This window comes from Macrotis lagotis, chromosome 1, assembly GCF_037893015.1.
Source record: "Macrotis lagotis isolate mMagLag1 chromosome 1, bilby.v1.9.chrom.fasta, whole genome shotgun sequence".
Classification (NCBI taxonomy): Eukaryota; Metazoa; Chordata; class Mammalia; order Peramelemorphia; family Peramelidae; genus Macrotis; species Macrotis lagotis.
Genome location: NC_133658.1, coordinates 401088616 through 401110748, shown reverse-complemented (window position 1 = coordinate 401110748; position 22133 = coordinate 401088616). Strand labels below are relative to the sequence as shown.

The following is a 22133-nucleotide window of genomic DNA, read 5'->3' as shown; positions in this document are numbered from 1 at the left end:
GGGATGGCAATTTGTCTCCAAGGAACAAGACAGGTAGAAATATAGAATTATAAAAGTTTTATCTTCACTCTTCTCTGACCCCACCCAAATCATCCAGCTGTTAGCTTTGGGTGTTGTGTTTGAGGGGTTGTTCAGCCCCACTTTTATCTCTAACTTGCTTGTATTAGTAGGTATAATAGAAAGAATATTCAATTTGGATCAAGAAGACAAGGGACTGAATGCCACCTATGTGGCCGTGGGCAAACGCTGCCTGGTTGCCACAGGAAATTTGGATTAGATAGCCTAAATTGTCCCTCCCAACTCTAAGATCCTATGGCTCAAGTCATACCTCAGGGACCTGTACCACAGCCCTCTCTATGAGCTGGTCAACTGGAGGCAAGACCAGCAATAACTATTTGGGATTCTTCATCCTTGAGAGGGGCCTATTCTTGCCCAGGCTCCCATTCCATGTCTGTGAGGCCAGTCTAGGTGCATTTGCCACTTCAGGTAACCCACCTTTCCTAGAGAAGGAGCCACTACCTGCCATAGCCTCTTTACACTTCCCCATGGGGGGCTAGGGGCTTGCTGCAGAACTGGGATGAGGAGGGGGTGCTGAATGCTTGTGGGGGTGGGTGACAGATTGACTCAGCAACACTGTTGGTGGGTTTGTTGTGTGGGGGGGCAAGGGGGGTACACTGGGAATTTTTTTTTTCCTTTGGAGACTATTTTAATCTTTCTCGGAGCTTCAGGAGTTTTCCTGAAACAGCTTTTCTGAAGGAGGCTGCCGGCAGGCGTAGGCTGGGCGGAAAAGGCCTTCTCTTCCCCCCTCTTCCCCACCCCCACCCCCAGCTGCTTCTTAAGGAATGTGGCTGCCCTCCACCCCCACCCAGTCCCCTCCCTTCCCCCTTCCAAAGAGTCCAAAATTACCATTCCATTCCCCCCTCCCCCATTCTGTCCAGGAGTCACCACACACACAATTCCAAGAGATTCAAGCCCCATTCTCACCACCCACTGGCACCCCATTCCAGCCCCAGGCCTGATCCTCTTAGCCACAAGTGCAACCCGTCTCAGTCAGCCCTCCCCTTGGTGGGGAGTGAGGAAAGGCAGACTATCTTACCAATGTTTGGGTGCTTCAGCAGGCGGCAGATTCGGGCCTCTCGCTCCAGCTTCTGGTGATCTGAAACCCAAGGAACTTCAGGTCAGAGCTGAATTGGGTTGGACTGTGGACGGGGGAGTGAAGTAAGATTTTTCCTCCCCAAAACTGAGCAGTCCCCTCATCTTCCTTCTGAACCCTGAAACTCCCTGTTTCACAATGTGAGGAGGGAAGAGGAAATTTTCTCATCCACAGAAAAAAGGGGCTTGTTTATTATGGCTGGTGTTTCTTCTAAGCTTTAGCATTCTATAGTTCCTCTAGTTCTTATATGTCCATCTAGCTCAGATATTCTGTGTTCTGGGGAAGTCAATATTCTGCAAGAGGGTCAGGATTAATGAAACCAAAGAAAAGAGGCCACCTCTTGAAACCAGACTGTAAGCATACTTGTCAAGGCTTCTCTACTCTCTAACAGTCCCTGATCCAAAGTTGTTGAAGTCCTTGGTGCTAATGGTGCCAGGCTTTGGCAGGTCCAAGTCTGGACTCTGGCTTGGACACAGGATCAGTAAACTCAGGAAACTAGATGATCTCTCGGCTAAATCAGGGAGGATTTAGGATAAGATACATGTGGTAGGAAGTTTGTTTTAATTATTCTTGGTTATCACTTGAAAAATCCTACCTGGGTCCCAGATAAGTGTCCAAGCCTATGGGAAATTAGAGGAATTATACTTCTCTGAGGCGAAGAGAAAAAAGGAAGCCTACATCCTATCAAATCCCATACACTGTCCAGTTCTGCGCTCAGGTCTTTTGAAAGAAAAGTTCAAAGAACGTGATTTCTAGATCATAGCTCCTGACTCTATGGTCCTCCTTCCCTGAGATTATTTCTTTACCACCATTTTTGAAGGGCAAAAGAGATGAGGACAAGGACAAAGACCTAAGGGACAGAATGTCCTAGTATAAGACACAAAACCACAGGTATCCAATCGGTGAACCAAGGGCAGGACACAATTACCCTGCCCTTGGTGAAATCACTACCCATAATATCCTTCTAGAGAGGGAGGGAAAACTCTGATGGTTTAATTCCTTTTTCTAAAGCCTCCAATGTCCAGGCATCTAGTCTTGGAACAAAGATGAATATGGAATTCCAATCATGGAATCATGGATAAGACAAAGGAAGAAGAGTGGGTGCTATAGGAAGAAATAGCTTTCATCTGGGAGAGAAGGATAGGTAGGCTTCTTGAAGGAAATGGCACCAGAGTTCAGAGTCAAAGTGGGCAGGGGAAGGGGGAGATTTCAAAAAAGTGAAGTTGCAGTAATCCATTTTCAGGCATGAGAAATAGAATAAGAAATTGCAGAAAGACCAAAGAGGTCAGGATGATCAGAGACAGTGAGTAATTGGGTCTGGCTGGAATGTAGAGAAAAAGGAATAATACAAAATAAGTTTCATTTCATCAAAGCCTGTCCCCTCCACCCCCCTCAGTTTCCAGCCTCAGATCCACCCCATCTACACCTCTTAGAATTCTGGAGAGATGCAGATCAAAACTAATTTATTGCTTTTCTATCAATTACAGCTGCTTCCTAGTTAAATTTTCCAGCTGCCAGGAGGGGCTGTTTAGAAAGGAGCTGGAAAATCCTTGGCCTTTTCCCCATCCCCTTCTTCAGGAGAAGTTACTTTCCTAGAAAAAGGACAAGATTCTCCAGCAAAGAGATGGGTCAACCCAAGAGCAGCTAAGAACTGATGGGGAAATTGCATAGTAAGCAGGGAATCTCTGTAAGAAGAAAGTCAATTTATTCATCTCCCTAGTCCCTAAGGAAGGAGTTAGCTAAAAAGGATTTTCACCAACTTGGGGCAGGGGGAGGGGGGGAGGGAGGCAGCAGCAGAGAACACACACAATCACATTTTCCTGGCAATTCTAATATTTTTCTATTGAAAGAACCATGCATCTCTCCCTGGGTCCATTTTCCTTCCCATTTTTATTTGAAGTCTATTGCCTGACGTCTTTTAAACTTGACCATATTTCAAACAGTTCCAGGCCTAGTCCACTTTGCTTGGTTAAGTAGAAAATAGTTTTGCCAAGACTGCAAGAGAGAAAAATGAATATCTCTGAATTCATCCTTTATTTCAAGGCAGTATGATGCTAGACAGTGCTAGGTTCTGAATAAGAAAGACCTGACTTCAAATCTTGCTCCTCACATTTACTAGTTCCATGACCCCCTGGAACACTGATCCTTTTGGAGTTTTAGTTTCACTAGTTGTAAAACCCAGATAGAAAAAGCTATAGTTCTTATCTCACAGGTTATCAAAGGAAGACTCTTAATTAATTTTCATGTGTCATATGAACTATTTTACATTTACATTTCATTAGTGTTGGGAATTTATATCAGAGAAATTCCCTTTACAAGTGTATAATGGCACAAACTCAACACGGGAGTCATCTGGAGTTCTGAAAGGTTAATCTATTTGATTTGCCCAAATTCATATAGTCGGGATATTTCATAATCAGAACTTGAACTCAGGTCTTCCTGACTTGAAGGCTGATTTTCTTTGCATTATGCCTCTCTTCCTCTCCCTTGTTAATTTATAGAGCCACAAAGTTAAAGACTTCACAACTGAAAGAGCTATCTTGTTCAATTCTCTAAAAATGAGGAAACTGAGGCAGTGAAAGACATAGCACCTTGACTTTGAGCAAATTGCTGGTAGATCTAGGAATAGAACCCAGGTTCTTCCCATTTCCTGCCTAATCAGAATAGAAATTTTCTAGGATATAAAAGTCAGAAGGACTCAGGGAGAGCTTACCTAACAGGTTTATTTTACAAGTGAGAAGAGTGAGCCCCATTGTCTTGGGGGTCAAAAAACAACAGGAATATGGAAACTAAGAGAAATGTCCCTTCTCAAACCCCATCTTCTTTTTTTCCATTCCTTCCAATAGGTCCTACCTGAGCACCACAATTAAAAAGCAACCCCACTAAGGCACTGGGGAATACCTGGGTCCCTCTTAGAAGTCCCGCTTCTTGGATACCACTTGGAAGTCTCTCCTCTGGCCAGAGACTCAATTTTGGACGAACTATAATTTATTTTTGGAACCCCATTGATAAAATATTCTTGCACACGGCTTTGGCCATAACCTTCACAGAACTGTACAGAAAAAGGAAAGTTGGACCGGAGATGCTTAGCTGATAGGTTCCATTGCTTATTCAGGCCTGGGATTTTGGTCATAGAGGCTTCCTTGTTTTATGGGATGGCTGAGTGCCAAAGGAACCAACTGCTCTCCAGCCCCATTCCCAAACACAGATGAAAACCAGGAGCCAGGCACCACTACCCCACCACCACCATCACCACTACCTCCCACAATGACCTTGGAACCTTCCACATCCCTTCCCCCCTCACACTGATGTAAAAAGCAATAAACTTGGTAGAGAAGAGAAAGAACTAGATTTGGGGAAAGATCTTGGTTTTTCTGCTTATTTACTGTGTGATTTCAGGGGAAGTCACTCCCAACTTTGAACCTCAGTCTTCTCATTGTAAAATAAAGTCACTGAACAATATTTCTCAGGTGACTTTCTACTCTGAATCCTATAGAGCTGCTCTTCTGATTGGGAGGCCAGGAACAGACTCCCCAGAGAGCTAAAGATGCTTGGAGCTATTCCAAATACTACCAGGAATAAGAAATAAGAAACTTTTTTGTTTGTTGCCAGTGCCTAAATAGCCAGTAGGAAAAAAAAATCTGCTCAGTGAAATTGTACAAGTCAAGTCTTTCCTATTGAAAGGCTAAGCTCTAAGGAGATCTAGGATCTTGAAAGCAGTGGACCTTAATCAGTAGGTGATGCACTGGATAGATCCCCAGGTCTGGAATCTAGAAGATCTAAAATTCAGTCTTAAATACTTACTAAATGTGTGACACATGTTTGCAAAGGGGACAATTCTACTGTCCCTTTCCATGTCCCCAAGAGGCCACAAAAATGTTTGAATCAACATGGACCCTCAGCTTAGATCAAACTTTTTGCCTCAGTTTCCTCAACTATAAAATAAGCTGGAGAAAGAATTGACAAATTCTTTGCCAAGAAAACTCCAAAAGGGATCACAAAGAATCAGACACGACTGAATAATCAACTGAAGAACAACTTCATGTAAGACATGTAAGGGAAGAGGGCTTATCCAAGGTCACCCAACACCTCAGTAAGTAGAATTCTGTTACCAATGTGGCACTTTGCACAGTGGAGAGCATAGAGTTGAAGTCAAGAAGACCTGAGTTACGATCCTGTCTCAGACACTTACTAGTGTGTGTGATCCTGGAAAAGTCCCTTTAATCTATCTCTGTGCCTCAATTTCTTCATCTGCAAAATGTGAACAAGAATAGCATTTTTCTCAGAGTTTTTGTGAAGATCAAATGAGATAATATAAAGTGTTTAACAAAATTTAAAGTGAGATGTTTAAACTACCTCTTCTGATCCTGAAAGTAACCCACTGAATTGTATGCTCTGCCCAACCCAAGAAGAAATGCTGACTGAAGTACAATAATCAAAGACAATTGTAAAAGACTTGTGATAGAAAATACCATCTGTATCTATGTGGAGTTTAAATACAGACCAAAGCTTACTATCTTCAATTTTTAAAAGTTATCTTATGTATTATGTCATTATTTCTCTCTAATGTTTTTTTCTTCCATTTGGATATGGTTCTTCTTTCACAATATGATTAATGTGGATCTATGTTTAGCACAGATATACATGCAAAGCCTATATTAGATTGCTTTCTGTTAGGGGGAGGAGGGAAGGAAGGGAAGGAGGGAGAAAAATGTAAAACTCAATGCAAAAAAATGATTGTTGAAAACCCCCATTGCATGTGGCTGGGAAAATAAATAGATAAGATATTTTTTAAAAAGAAATACAGGCTGAGTCAAGTACTGCAAGGAGTAGGTGGGAAAAGAGGCCCCATGTTGATACAAAGACTTTTGTTACCTCTTGGGGACATAGAAAAGGACAGCAGAATTATCTACTTTGCAAGCAGATCTGCAAGGGAATTGGGGCAAGCATTGTGAGGAACAGGAATCTATGTCCAGCATTGTCCTTTTTTTGTCACTTGTCTCAGGTCCTGGACCACCCCTAGGACTTATTCAGGCACAATTCTAACTGGAGTTAGTCCTATTTGGAGGGCCCTGTGCAATGGGGGGGATTTGTGGGTATCTTCCTAACAACCAGTCTTGGACCAGGGAAAAAGATATGCCTTCAGATTCTGGGAGAAAGTGGTATCAAGACTTGGTCTGAGTGAAATGAGAGTCTATAGGGTATGGACTACAATGTTTTCAGGGGCATCTGATACCTGGCTCTGGCTAACCTGACTGACATAAGACTGAAATTCCAAGGAGACCAGATAAAATTGGGAAGGCGCCAAATGTCAGTATTTCACAGCTGCTGGCAGAAACACAATTGATCCATGCCCAATCTATGTCAATCTCAAACAGGCCTATGATGGTGTTTGGGAGAGGAGGTCATTCTTCCAGATTAACTGACACAGAACCCTTCAGGCCATTGGCATTAATTCTGGAAGACAATAAAGAAAAGTAATAAGAACTGAAGCCAGAAGGCAATGGACTGGGATCCTCTTGCACCCTACACAAACTTAAACAGGTAACTGGAGCAGTCAGAGGAGCATTGGACCTGGTGTCAGAAGAGATCTGGACTTCCACCTCTGATGCCTAATAGCCATGTCACCCTCAGCAAGGACCATTACCTCTCTGAGCTTGTCTCTTCCTCTCCTCTGTACAATGGAGATAATAATATCCTAGCTACCTCATAGAACCATTATGACAAAATGATCTGGAAAACCCAAAAGACAACATCAATATAAGCATTGATATTCATAAAATACACTACTTTAAGTGGGTAGGACCATCCATTCATGTAGAAGAAAGACTGAAAGATAAAGAAGGCATAGATTGGTGAATTCCTATCAGCTACAAATCTAACTCCATAGCTGATTATATTCCAAAAAATTAAATCAAATTTAATATGATGAAGTTTATATCAATATGTTAAAATTTCAATGGCATGAGAAATTTCTCCATCAATTGATTATTTTAACTCATTCATTAACTTAGTAGTCAAATATTAGACTTACTACTCTAGTAGTAACAAATAATAGACTTCCTAGTAGACCAAACTTAGTGGTCAAGCTACTTGAGGTTTCCCAACTTGGCATTCCTCTCCTACCTCTGTCCTACACAAGTGGTTCTCCCATGCCTAGAATAGCCTCAATTCTTACCTCAATCTGTTCAAATCCCTGACTTCCTTCAAAGTTCAGCTCAGTTCTCATCTCTCACATGAAGAAAGTCTTTCCTGATCCCCTTGGTTTGTATTCTCCTCTACAGATTATCATGTATATTCTTGGTCCTAAATATGGAACAGTCTCCTCCCCAAGAGAGTAAAAATCCTCCTTAGGTCAAGATCACATTTTTAGTTTATGTTTGTATCCTGAGCACCTAGAACAATGCCTTGAATAGGGTGAGCACTTAATACTCATCAGATTGAGTGATTATTGGGGAGTTATCTGTGACTCAACAAGGTTAAATGATTTAGCCAGAGTCACACAGCCATTTGGCATGAGATGCAGGATTTGAATTCAGGCTTTCCAACAATCTGTTATCTATGCCATGATAACTCTGATGAAATTTCATAGGAGTCAATATAAGATTCCTGCACTTATAATAGCCTCAGGGATTGGGGGAAGGAAAAACAAGAAGTCAAGAAGTCATTTTTTATCTTAGGCCTCTATCATACCCAGAAGGAAAAGGATTTCTACAAAGCCTCTACTTTACCTACAACTTGTTGAAAAGTAGCATGTGAGACCCCCCCCCCCAAATGAACAGCATGTCAATTAAACTGCAGCCTCTAGCATGTACATCTTCAGAAAGACACAATGGTATGATTCCAAAGTGCAAGTAAATTTGTCAAATCATAGGATATGGAGGTAGAATGAGTCTGAAATAAGGATATATGACCAAAAATGTTTTTATAGAGGAGAAAGCCAAAGCCCAGAAAGGCTAAGGTGATTTTTCTAATATCACACAGTTAGTAAATGGCAGAGAGCCAAGATTCAAAACCAGGTCCTCTGATTCCAAATGCAGGGCCAACTATAGAACAAAGAATTAGAATTCAAGAAGGGAGAAAAAAGTCATTTCTCCCCCTTCTCTCTCTCTCTCCTTCTTTTCTAGTCCTTCTAACAGGCAAGACAAAGCCTAGCCTTGACCCAAGCCCAGTTACTGGAGAATGGGGTGTAGGGGTAGGAAACATGAAAGAAGAATCCCAGGAGAACCCACAGTCAATTCACTTACCTCGGGCTGAGAGCTTCTTCGTGTTGATAATCTTGGCTGCATACTCTTGACCAGCTAACACTTTCACACACCTTCTAACAATGGAAAAGGCACCCCTGGAGAGAAGGGGGGAAAAAAGTCAAAAGAAAATGAGTGTAAAATGCTAACCTGACTGTTCCCTACTGAGGGGAGGGGGGTGGGAAGGAAGGGTGGAGGGAAATTTTGTAACTTGGAAATACACATGACAAATGGATGAAAATTTTTTTAAAAAGAAAGAAAATGAGGGCCCAGAAGAAAAGGTCTAGGTACCAGTAGTACGTGGACAAGTGCAAGAGAGGGAGAAAGGCCTCACTCAGGGCCAAGAGGTAGGAGACCATAGCCCCACAAGGGAACAGGACCACTGAGGGTGGGGTTGTAGGGATAGAGACGAGGGCTCAGAGCATCCTAAAATTTAAAGAAAAGTGAGAGCTAGGAGATTCCATAGAGGTTATTAGTTCAAACGCCTTCATTTTGCAGATAGGGAAGTTGATGCGTCCAGAGAGGAAAGGATTTATCTAAGTTAGTGTTAGTACAGACATAAGACCCAGGGCTACTGACAATACAACTCAGTTCTTCTAAACCTCCATCCCATGGAGCCATAGTTCCCACAGTTGGGGAATTTACAGTCTAATTACGATCATGGGCTCACAGGATTAGAGTTGGAAGGGATTGCAAGTAGAGCAGTCTTCAGGTGTTATAAAATACTAAAATTCATAAGACTTCTTTTCCTGGAACTTCTCCAGAGTTCCACTCAACAGTTAAAAGAGGAGTTAGTGGTCACAGTGGCCCCACACTGGTACAAAGGAAAGAATGCTGGCTTTAAAATCAAAAAACTTGGGTTCCGATCCAGATTCTGCCATTTGCTGCCTATATGATGTCAGACAAATCCCCTGGATCTTAGTTCCTCATCTATAAAATGGAGCATACATAGGTCTGAATGACCTCGAGGGTTCCTTTCAGCACTAAAGGTGGGATGGATGGAAGGAAGGAAGGAAGAAAGGGAGGGATGGAGGAAGGGAGGGGGAAGGAAGGAAGGGGGAAGGGAGGGAGAGGAGGAAGGAAGGAAGGGAGGGAGGAAAGAAGGGAGGAAGGAAGCAAGGGAGGAGGAAGGAAGGGAGAGAGGGAAGGAGGAAGGAAACAAGGGAGGAAGGAAACAAGGGAAGGAATGAAGGAAGGAAGAGAGGAAGGGAGGAAGGAAGAAAGAAAGGAAGAAAGGGATAAAGGGAGGGGGTGAGGAAGGAAGGGAGAGAGGAAGGAAGGAAGGAAGGAAGAAAGGGAGGGATGGAGGAAGGGAGGGGGAAGGAAGGAAGGGGGAAGGGAGGGAGGAAGGAAGGGAGGGAGGGAGGAAGGGAGGGAGGGAGAAAGAGAGGGAGGGAAGGAGGAAGAAAGGGAAGGAGGAAGGGAGGGATGGAGGGAGGAAGAGAAGGAGGGAAGGAGGAAGGGAGGAAGGAAGGGAGGGAGGGAGGAAAAGAGAGAGGGAGGAAGGGAAGGAGGGAGAAAAGGCAATGTGGAATATAGTAGATTCTGGGTAGAATTCTAGTTTTACTAGAGTTTAAGTCATGGAGATTTAAAGGTAGAAAGATGCTTAGAGCATATGAAACTTATCAAGTCCAAGTGGCTCATTTTGTAGATGAGGAAACTGAGGCCCAGGAAGAAGTGACTTGCCTTGACATTGTCAGAGAGAGAGCTAGATTTTAAGTCTAGGTTTTCTCAATTACATTTTCTTTCTTTTGTTTTTGTTGCTGTTTCAAAGGCACATTTAGAGGATTGTCTCCTAAGAAGCCTGAGAAGCAGCAGAGAAATCTCTGAAAACAAGGACAACCACCCCCCTCTTATATGGAAAAGGAGCAGATGGCTGGGGGTGTGGGGGAGAGGGGGCTGGTGGCTAGGGAGTGTGTGAAAGGACAAGACAGGATAAGGGCTGGGGAAGTGGGGAGATGTGAGGAGGTTCAATGGGAAGCATGAGGTTAGCTGAATGAGACCCTCCTGGGGGAGGTAAGAAGGGGTGGGAAGTGTTAGAGGAAGAAGCCTGAATCCTGGCTCAGAGTATATAATATTAATAGAATAATGTGGTGCTTTAAGATTTACAAAGTGATTTCCCCACCCACATCAACCCCATGAAATAGGAATTATTATTCCCATTTCACAGATGAAGTAAGTGAAGTTCAAAGAGTTTAAATGACTTCCTCATGATCACCCAGCTACTGGAGCCAGACTTCAAATCTGGGTCCTTTGACTTCAAGTCCATCCAGCAAGAGCTCTTTCTACTCGCCCACACAGACACTCACACATTCCTAATATTAGCTCACAATCCCATAGCTGGTTCTCCAAGTACTTCCTCCACAACAACCCTGTGAGAGATAGCGAAGGTGTATTCCCATTTTACAGATGAGGAAACAGTGTCAAAAAAAGTACAATGATTTGCCCAAGGACACACAGCTGGTGTTGGAGCCAGGATGTGAGTGTTGGCGCAAGGAGGATGTCATCAGATGGCATAGGGGCAAGGAAGAAGAACAGAATGACACAGATCCTTGTAAAGAATAGCTAAGACAAGAAAGAAAGAACAAGGAGTTCCTTTCCTAACTGGTCTCCAATCATCTCTGCTTGGCACCCCACCCAGATGGCCCTAGGTTCCCAGTTAAGGAAGTAGGAGAAAGGAGGGGGCCCAGCCAGATGGACTGAGAGCACAGGGCTCATCACTGAGAATGTGGAAAATTGTTAATGGCCTGTGAGAAGGAATGCAGACCTAGTCAGGACCTGGGCATCCAGAGAATCGCACTGAGAAAATGATTTTCTCACTGCCTGTTGAAGTAGACGCTTGGGAGCCAACTGCAAAGCTTTCACTTGGGAGTTGTTAGCAGGAAAGTCATCTAAACCAGTGACTTCTAGATTTCGGTGTTATTAACCATTCCTCATGGCTGACTCAACCTGACTAACTCCATCTACCAAAGGAATTGTCTGAATTCCCTCCCATCAGAAATACTGCTCCTCAGAAACTTCCTGCTCCTGCTCCTCAGACCCTCTGCTTCAGCTGAGAAGTTCAATCTGAGATTCATGCCCTGAAAAAAGTATAAAAATAGCCCGGTGGGGGGGGCAGTTTAGTGATATGTTGGATAGAGCACCCACCCTGAAATCAGGAGGACCTGAGTCAAATTTGACCTCAGAGGCTAGACACTTACTAGCTGTGTGACCCTGGGCAAGTCATTTAAACCCAATTGCCTTGCTAAATAAATAAATAAAAAGAGCCCAGCCTCTGGTGTCCAAAAACCAGGGTTCGAATTTTAACTAGTTGGGACTTTAGCAAGTTAATCTAAATTTTCTTGACCTCTTAATCATCTAAGGTCCTTTCCACCAATGACCCTGTGATCCCTCTAGACAAAAGGGAGTCAGATTCTTGAACTCTGACTTGCATTTACACCCCCCCCCCCAGTACCTGTCTTCCTTCATCTAGTAGCATTGAACTCTGGGAGACTGGTAAAAACTAATGTGTTGGCCCATCAAATTCATCCTCAGATACTTTCTAGCTGGTTGACCCTTGGTAACTAAATTAACCCTTTTTGCCTCAGTTTCCTCATCTGTAAAATGAGCTGGAGATGGGAATGACAATTCACTCCAGTATCTTTGCCCAAAAAAGAAATATCCAAATGGAATCAAGAAGAATCTTACATGACTGCAAAACATATTTTCTATACCTTTTCCATAATTCTTGAAGTTTTCCATCATCTCTACCTGATTATTTAAATAATTACTTTTCCAGGCTCATTATGCATTATTCCCCTTCACACATTCTGTGGTACATTCTTCTTGTTCTTCCTCACATTTAGCATTCTATTTGTCAGCGCCTGGAATGAACTCTTCCATCTTAGAATCCTTCCTTTCCTTCAAGGTTGAGCTTAAATATCTCCCCTAAGAGGAAACTCTCCCCAGTGCCTCCTCTCACATCAAAATTACTTTGTTTATATTTGATGCATATAGGTTTTTATTCTCTCAATAAAATGTAAACTTTATGAGGGTAGGGACCACTTCATTTTTTGTCTCCATATCTCAAGTTCCCAAGACTATACCTGGCAAATAGTAGGTTGATGCTTAATAAATATTTAGTGCTTGATGTATTCTTTTGTTTTTTTAGATATTTCAAGGCAATAGGGTTAAGTGGCTTGCCCAAGGCCACAAGGCTAGGTAATTATTAAGTGCCTGAGGTCAGATTTGAACCCAGGTACTCCTGACTCCAAGGCCAGTGCTCTAGTCACTGTGCCACCTAGCCACCCCAACTTGATGGATTCTTAAGCCTTATTATCATCATGAAGGATTAGAAAAGGAGATAGATAAGATACAAAGAGATAAATGGATAACCAAGTGCTGAACTCATATATGTGAAATATTGCCCCCAATGCTTTGATCCTTCAAGGGATCTGTTATCTCAGCTGTCCCTCAGTTGTTCAGGGGCTGTCTGTCCCTCTGGAAGACATGAAAGAAGGTTTGGGTGAATTGTACTAGTATTAGTTAATAAGCATTTATTTAAATGCCTACTACTCTGGATATCATGCTAAGTGAAAGGAATACAAAGAAGGTAAAGGTAAAATATAGGCAAGGTGGGGCAGCTAGGTGGCATAGTGGATAAAGCACTGGCCTTGGAGTCAGGAGTACCTGGGTTCAAATCCGGTCTCAGACACTTAATAATTACCTAGCCGTGTGGCCTTGGGCAAGCCACTTAACCCCATTTGCCTTGCAAAAACCTAATACATATATATATAGGCAAGGTAAACTAATGAACGAGACAACATACAAACAACTGTGTACTTATAAGCTATACATAATAATGTTAGTTCAGTAATTTCAAATGCTTTGTCACCCCCTTTGGGGTTCTCTTGGCAAAGATATGAGAGAGGTTTGCCATTTCCTTTTCCAGCTTATTTTGATGAGGAAACTGAGGCAAACAGGGTTAAGTGACTTGCCCAGGGTCACACAACTTGGAAATATTTCAGTGCAGATTTGAACTCAAATCTCCCTGACTTCAGGTCTAGTGCTCCATTCATTGTCTGTGCCATCTAGCTGCCCATGTGTAGTGTAAACTGGAGTTAATCTGCAGAGGCAAGGCACTGATTTTTTAGGGGGGAAATGGAAAGGCTTTCTGTAGAAGGTGGGATTTTCTCTGAGACTTGGCAAAAGCCAGGAAGAGGCAATGAAGAGAGAGAGAATTTCATCCATGGGGGACAAGAAGTGAAAATTCCTGGAGTCAGGAAAGGTAGTGACTTGGTCAAGGAAAAGCAGGGAGGCTGTTATCACTGTTATTGCAGAGATAGGAGAGGAGAGGCAAGGTATTAGATTTGGAAAGGTAAAGACTGGGGGACCATCAAGTTAAAGGAGACTTTGAATGTCAACAAAGAATTTTTTCAAAATTTTGTTTATTTAAGGTAATGGGGTTAAGTGAAAAATAAGGATTTTATATTTAATCCAGGAGGTGATAGGGAGGCGCTGGAATTTACTGAATATTGACATGGTAAGACTTGCATAGGGTGATGAGGATCTGCATTAAGAGGGAAGGAATACTCATACTGGTGAGATCATAGATCCCTTGAAGGATCAAAACAATGGGGGCAAAAAATATTTTCTCAATTCAGGACCTTGGTGAATGAATGCTCCTCCAAGGTTGCAGGCTAGCCACTCAGTAATTTAGTTTTAGACAATTGTCTGGAACCCTAGAAATTAAACAACTTGTCTGAAATTGCACAGATAGTGTCAGACAGAGGTGTGATCTGAACCCAGGTCTTCAGTTTTCAGTTCTGGTCCTAAATCCATTATGCCAAACTATCTAGAATAACAAAATAACCCCTTATAATTATATAATGCTTTGTGTTTTTAAACCCTTCAATATTTCATTTGGTTCTCTCAAACTGTCCTGTAAAAGTTAAGGTAGTAATTAGGATGCCCATTTTCCAGATGAGGAAACAGGCTCAAAGTTATTAAGGTACCTGCACAAAGTCATCTAGAACCAGTATTATAATCCAGGTCTCCAGATTTCCAATGCAGGATTTTTTTCCTTCTCCAGTCACCCCAGGCTTCTTGATCCTGCTTAGCACCACACCTCCCCCTGCCAGGGAGGCATCTATACTCCAATTCAGAATTCCTGAGAGTTTAGCAGATGCCATGAGGACATGATGTATTGGAACCATCTCAGCCCGGAGCCCTGGCCTACACCAACGCAGCAGCAGCTCTGAGGGTACACAGAAGGCCTGGGAAATGGAAGATTTTGTTTGATGCTGAAGAACACTGAACCAACAGAAGTTCCAACATATTCCTTGTTTTGGCTGCTGTTGGTTTTTTTCTTGAATGGGTTACAAAGAAAAAAAAAGGGACACAAAACAGAAAGATCCTTTCCAGCTGACGTGTTCTGATTGCTAATGATTGTGAATTGTCAGAAGACCTACAATATTTCTGGGAGGGGTTGGGTCAGTGGTCTACAACTTGGTAAAGTGAGAAGAATTTGTCTGTGATGCCCCCTCCCCTTTTTCCTACATCTCCCTTCCCAGCAACCATTTTTGCCTCATGGATCATACTTCAGTAAAGGTTGGGGGCAAGGGAAAGGTTGGCTATCCTGCTGCTGCTGCTGCCACTGAATAATGGGGTACATTTGGAATCTGAGGGTTTGGGTTTGATTCCCGACTATCACTAACTAGCTTTGTGGAGTCTAACAAGTCACCTATTCCTCTCTGAACCTGAGTTTCTTTATCTGCAAAATGGGAATAATAATTATATTACCCAAGAGTGTTGTCAGGAAGATCAAATTCAACAATATCTATAATATACTTTATTTTTTTTTTAGTTTTTGCAAGGCAAATGGGTTAAGTGGCTTGCCCAAGGCCACATAGCTAGGTAATTATTTAGTGTCTGAGACGGGATTTGAACCCAGGTACTCCTGACTCCAAGGCCAGTGCTTTATCCACTACACCACCTAGCCGCCTCTATAATATACTTTATACACTAATTTATTTTATATGAATGTTAGTTAATATTATTATAAGTTACTTGGAGTAAGGTTCAGGGATACCTTGAGCATGAAGAGGAGAGGAAGAGTTAGGAAAGGAGAGCCTGTAAAAAACCAAGCTTAATTTATAGAAAAGTCTTATTAATGGTGGACTTCCCAGGATCCAAAGGGGCTATTTAGATGTGGGGGGGAGTGGGCGTTGTCTTCCTAGTGCTTATACTTTTAGTTCACATATAATAATAACCCTTTACAGTTGACATAGCACTTTAAAGTTGTTTACATAGCACTTTTTATAGTTATCTCATTTGAGACATACCATGGAGGGAGTCATCTATTCTTCCTATATATAATCCTACTTGTTCCTCCTAGAGATTAAAAGATCATTGAGGGCCCTTGGGGCACTAAGTGGCTCTCCCGGGGGGCTACTGGGTCTTTTAGGTCCAAATGGAATGAATGAATCAGAGGAAACTGTTAGCTATTTAATGACATTTCCAGCCTGCCTCTAGATCTGCTCTCTCAGAATGAAGGCTCTGCCTGACTGGAGAACAGGGTGAACCCTCATAGAGAAAGACTAGATTATAATGGAATGGAGGGAGGGAGGAAGGGGGGGTTGAAGGGGCAGGGTCTAGTCTTTAAAAATCACAGAATTTCAGATCTGGAAGAGACACACCAAAGAACATCTGCTCCAATCTCTGCCTGAAGCAAGTATCAGCTGACTTAATTCTTATTACTTGTAATGATGAGGAACTCATCCTATTCAAACAACTTTGAAGTCCTTTGAAATAAAGAAACCTGAGATTTCTAGACAATCAATTCCATCAATCAACAATTATTGTGCCTATTATGTAGGAGGCTATGCCAAGAGCTGAAGAGTTCCTGATGTCAAGTTCACAGTTTAACAGGAGAAATAATAAACAAATAAATATATACTTAAAAAAAGTCTATTCAGTATAACCAGGAAATAAGAAACAGAGAACACTACAGAATGGAGAGGTTGGGAAAGGCTTTCTGTAGAAGATGGGATTTTAGTTGGGACTTCCAGGAAGCCAGTAGGTGGAGATGAGGAAGGAGAGAAGCAGAATGATTTATCAGAATCATCGACCATATAGGCAACATCTTCCCCTCCCACCACTACCACTACCAAAAAGTACTATTGTTTCTTTGCTCTTTTTTTGGAGGGTCTCTAAAGAGCATGTCTTTGGTTGAGATTCCACAGTAGGTATATTATATAGCATCCCTGATAGGAAAAGACAAATGAAGCTGCCTAAACCAAACCCTTTACCAGAATAGAAGACACTTAGGGGCATAGAATTTCAAGTGGAAAGGCCCTGAGGGAATATCTTGGCCAGCACCTTTATTTTTATAGAGGAAGAAAATGAGGCACAGAAAAGAGAAATTATTTGCCTAAGGTAATATAGTTTGGCAAATCTTGAATTTGAACGAAAGAAGCTTTCATTCCCAAAACTTTATTTGCAGACTACATTAGGATCAGTACTAAAGGCTCTGAATTTTAGTCTATAAACCAGAGCCCACATACCCCATTGCATATGAAATCTATACCTCACAGGAAAGGTTTGCTCACTAAGGTATTTGGGATCACTCACATATGTGGCTGTTTCATGATTTATAAAATGAACCCATTAAACTAGGAGCTCCTTAAGAACAGGAATTGTCTTTTATCTTACTTTGTATTTCCAACACTAAGTATAATGCCTGGCCCACAGTAGGCATGTAATATGGATAGACTGACTCATTAGCTGTAATCTTTTTGGGTGCTCACAGCTCCCCTGAGAGATAGCTAAAACAGAAATTATCTATATTTTTCTGATGAGAAGATTGAGACCTAGAGAAGGTAGGTAATTTTCCCAAGGTCACAGAATCTCAGAGTTCCTAAAGTCATCTGATTTAACCCCTTGCCCAGTATAGACTCCTTTCTATAATACCTTTCAACAAAAGGCCATCCAGCCTGTGCTTGAATATCTCTCTTGGTGAGTAATTCACTCTGGAAGCATCTCATTCTCCCTTTGGGCAATACTGGTTGCTAGGAAGTTTTGCCTTATATGAGGCCGAAATCAGTCTCACTTTAACTTCTATTAATCAGTCCCAGACCTGTCCTCTGGGATCCAGGGAAAACCAGAGAGATTTCTCTCCTAATTGATAACCCTTCAAATATTTGCTGACATCAGCCATGTACCCCTAAACCATATTTTCCTATATAGAACCAATTCCTAATTTCTAATCCCTTCACCATCTTGGGCTGCCATCCTTTACAGGATCTCACATTTTTTAACTGGACCTGTGATTTCAGTGGTATAGGGAGTCCCCAGGTAGGGAAACTATTTCTCTACCAATACAAAAGAAGCATTTGCTATGAAGCATAGTTTGAGAGAGTTGCCTGCCATCACTGAAGGGTAAAGTGACTAGACTAGTGTCCCCCAGACAGTATTCATCAGAGATGAGACTTGAACACATTACTTGGGGTCTAGATTTCTTATCCATGTTTGCTGCTGCTTCTACAGGATACCCTTCCTAAAACATGGTTCCCAGGGCTGGAAATGATACCCTGGAGATATCATAGAGCCAATGGAGAAGACAGTAAAAATATAACTTCCCTTGCCCCATTCATTATATTTCTATTTATGCAGTTCAGACCTCATTAGTTTTTTTGGTAGCCCACATCTCCCCCATTGTATCTCAAACCTCAGGGCTGCTGATTTTTTCTTTTTAATTTAAGAGCAGGACTTTACATTTATCTCTATTAGGTTCCACCTAATTAGATTAGGTCATCTGGCTAGTAAGAAGGAGGGCGAGGATTAAGAGGCAGGTCTACTGGTCCCTAGTCCAAAGACAAGCTTTCTCTTATGCCTGGCTGCTTCTCCTGCACCCAAGTCCGATGAGCCCACATGTTAGAAATAGCTTTTGTCTACTGAGGGCCCTTCTTGTAAAAGTGTTTTGTACATAACTGAAGGAAATTCAGAAGGCATCTCATTCAACTCCTTCATTTTAAAGATTGGAGGAAACTAAGACCCAGAGAGAGGTTGTCATTTGGTCAAACTGGGGCAAAAAGGCTTCAAAGGATCAGGCAGTAGGGCAGTGTCAGACTGGTGGATGGGTAGGTGGATGTGCATCATGGTGAAGGTATTGAGATAGTGCTTTGGGAGGGGTATATGTGCATGTATGGGTGTGTTTGAGTGTGTATGTTTATGTGTGATGGGGGGTACAAGCTGCATGGTGTGAAGGTGTTGGAACAGTGTATCTATGGGTATAGATCTTTGGAAAAGCAGGATGTCCGAATGTATACGTGTGTGTGTGTGTGTGTGTGAGAGAGAGAGAGAGAGAGAGAGAGAGAGCCTGCGTGTGAGTGGTTGCCTGTGTGTGTCCACGGGTTCCAGCATCAGGAATATTTCATTTTGTAAAGAGAAAGCTCCCCCGGGGTGTGGGGGGTGACTGCGGTGGGGGGGGGGGCTTCAAGAAGAGCTCATGTGGGGGGTGTGGGGAGAGGGCGTGCTCTCCCATCGCAGTCTGTGGGTCCCAGATTGCAGGGGGAGTTGGCAGTGGTGTCAGTGTGTGTGTTGCGAGGGCTCTGTCGATTGTCAGTGTGTCTCAGCCTGTGTGGGGGTGGCTGAGGGGGCGCCTGAGCCGCGTTCAATGCACCAAAGCCCAGCCTGTGAGGAACCTTGACTTTCCTTTCCTCTCAGGCTAACTTAGAATCAGAGAACAAGGAATCTGATATGGACAGTGTCAGAGCTGGGAGGGAACCTTAGAACAAAGAATGTCCTAGATGGGAGGGACCCCAGGACATAGAATGTCTGACCCAGAAAGGGTCAGACAGTCTATAACGCTGTGGCACCCTCAGTCTTCCCTGCACCTCTCGCCCCATTCTCCTATAACCTGCTCTCACCTACCTCAGGGATCTACTCTGCTCTCAAGCTGCCCTGGATCTCTTCTCTTCCAGGAAGAAGGCATCCTGATACATTCTTTCAAACTGAGGTAGCTGAGAACTGAGTATATTACACACTTCCTCCTTCCACCCTAACATTATTGGCATTTTTAAAGCAGAATCTTGAGAAGATCAAATTTAACCCAAAGGGAGAAAAAAATCTAAAGAGGTTATTGAAAGCCAAGAATTCAGAGGTAGGTCTACAAGGGAGGAGGTAAGAAACTCTAATATCCTTTTCATCCATGATGATAAGGCTGAAGAACAACCATCAATGCCAAAGGCATCATGGAGACTTTTCATTGAGAAAGATGGATTATTATCATGTACTGATTAAGTTCCATAATGTCATGACTCCTAAGGACTAAATATAAACTATTAATGCATTATTATTGCTTCATTTTATCATGAAAACATCTTTGTCAGGAAGAGGTATTCTCATTCTTATCATCAATATTATTTCCAAAACCTCAGGCACAGGGAAGGGAAATGACATTAAAGGTCTCCCAGTAAGTCAGAGTGAGAGGAGGGAATTACAACTTGGGAAAAGGTAAGCAACTTGAGAAAAGAGAGAGTGGGTTTTTTTTTAAATTTTTGTCTCCCTTGTATCTTGTCCACAGCAGACCCTTAAATGTTTGTTGAACTTGATTGAACCTAGATCTTCAGGCTCCTAGGAACCTTCTAAAAGGCCATGTTACTGTCCAAGGACAAATGTGTGTGGGGGGTATTTCTATGTGTGTGTGTGTGTGTGTGTGTGTGTGTGTGTGTGTGTGTGTGTGTGAGAGAGAGAGAGAGAGAGAGAGAGAGAGAGAGAGAGAGAGAGGAGAGAGAGAGAGAGAGAGAGAGAGAGAGAGAGAGAGAGAGAGAGAGAGAGAGAGAGAAGCTGCCCAGGGCTTTTCTATTGAAGGCTTTTTTAATGTGGGTTGGGAAAGGTGGGCAGTGTGCAGGGCTCTGAGTAAGAAGACACCATCAAAAGGAGCTAAAAGTCTTTGTTTTGCTCTTTCACACCTTCCCAGCTAAGGCAGCCCCTGCAGATATCCAACTCATTTTAACCCTCTTCTTCCCCCCAAATCAGTCAATCTTCAATCTCTCCTTTCCAAAGTGTGGGTTACATTCTCTCTCTCTCTGTCTCTCTCTCTCTCTGTCTCTCTCTCTCTCTCTCTCTCTCTCTCTCTCTCTCTCTCTCTCTCTCTCTCTCTCTGTCTCTCTGTCTCTCTCTCTCTCTCTCTCTCTCTCTCTCTCTCTCTCTCTCTCTCTGTCTTCCCCCCTTTCTTCTCTCCGCTCTTTTGCCTCTTTCCCTCCTTCCCTTCACTTCTTGATGCATCTTTCTCCTTTGTCTTTCCCTCCTTCCTTTCCCTCTCTCTTTTCTCACTCTTCTCTCACTCCTTCTCTGCCTTCCCTCTTTAATGCATCTCTCTCTCTCCCCCTTTTTCCCTCTCTAATAAAAACCACTTCTGAAGCTCTTTTTGAGCAATGCTGATGATTACATACTGCCGCAGGATAATTTCCTTCCTCCTTTCTATAACCTGTCATGGGGGTGGGATCTAAAGCCTCAGAGAATGTCAAAGCCACAAGGAGGCATCCCTACAACCCTCCTCCTCCCCAGAAATGGGTCTGTGGTTCTCCATTCTCCTCTTGGAGAACCTAGCCACTAACCAGACTAAGGAAGGAGCAAAACTTAAATTGATAATTCTGGTTAAGGCTCAGGCCCAGACCATGCACCTACCCAAGGACATGGTCTCTCCAGCCTCAAATGAGAAGGCAGAACCCTTCACATGGTTTTTTAGAGCATAAGACTTCTCTGGATTGCAACTTCCTAGTCTTTCTACCCCTCTACCCAGGATCCTCTCACTTCCCCTGACCTGACCCCAGACTATTTCTGTAGCCTAGGTAAACATAATCACAACTCCTATTTATATAAGGCTTTGGGATTTAGAAAGTACTTTCCCCACAACAATCCTGCTAGGCAGATAGTGAAAGTATTGTTATACAGCTAATCTTAGCTGTCTTGAACTCAGCTCTCCATCCTCTAATTACAGAACTCTTTCCCCTGGAGGATGCTGCCTAGATAAATGGGGTCTTTGTGGGGGAGGGGGGCATTTTCTTTCTGAGTAGCTCCTTCCTCATTCCAGAATAATCAATCAAACAAGGATTGATTAAATACCTAATTTGTTTAGACCTACCTTGCCTTGACACATTCTAGTCATCTTCCTTCTGTCCAACCCTTAAGACTGACCTGGAGAACTTTTAACTCTACCACATTTGGGGTTCAGCTTATGGTCCCTTCACATGCCTGCCAGACCCCTGCACCCCCCACCCCATTCATAGTTTCTTTCTGATGACCATAAACCCATGAATCATCTCAGATACCTAGTCATCTCTGTGTGCCCATCCTCAGTCCTGACCTTGATGACCTAAAGGTTCACAAGATTTAGACAATGAAATCCTTTGGTTTTACTCTAACCTAGTGATGAGAAGCCAAGGGAAGGAAAGTGACTTGCTAGAGGTGACACAGTTTATGATAGGCAGAGCCATGGACCCTCCTTCTCTAGTGTGGCTCTTTGGCAGAAGTCCTGACAGATCAAGCCCCTAGAGTTGGATAAGGGAAACAGCCAAAGCAGTGCTCCCAGATGTCAATATACCACAGTGGTGAAAGATGGAGCTGAGATGACTGTAACACTCTCCTAAACCATGACTCTATACTGCCAGGACATTGGTTTTCCCTTGCATTCTTTGCCAGCTACCAGAATGTCTTTACCTTCCCCCTGCATATAAACACATATATAGACGCGC

At 42.8% G+C, this 22133-nt stretch overlaps 1 protein-coding gene across 3 annotated transcripts in view; it reads right to left on the bottom strand.

Moving 5' to 3' along the window:
- The window catches only part of CAMK2A (calcium/calmodulin dependent protein kinase II alpha), a 77776-nt gene that overhangs the window by 53088 nt on the left and 2555 nt on the right, over positions 1 to 22133 (bottom strand). For 2 of the 3 annotated variants that reach the window (XM_074212643.1, XM_074212644.1), the window contains exons 2-3: positions 8401 to 8495; positions 1097 to 1156 (exon numbers count right to left, since the gene is read on the bottom strand). In XM_074212643.1, the coding sequence (XP_074068744.1) occupies positions 1097 to 1156; positions 8401 to 8495 (155 nt within the window). Of the gene's footprint in view, positions 1 to 1096; positions 1157 to 6727; positions 6791 to 8400; positions 8496 to 22133 lie in introns of those variants that run through there. The other variant, XR_012473775.1, reaches the window with a different exon arrangement.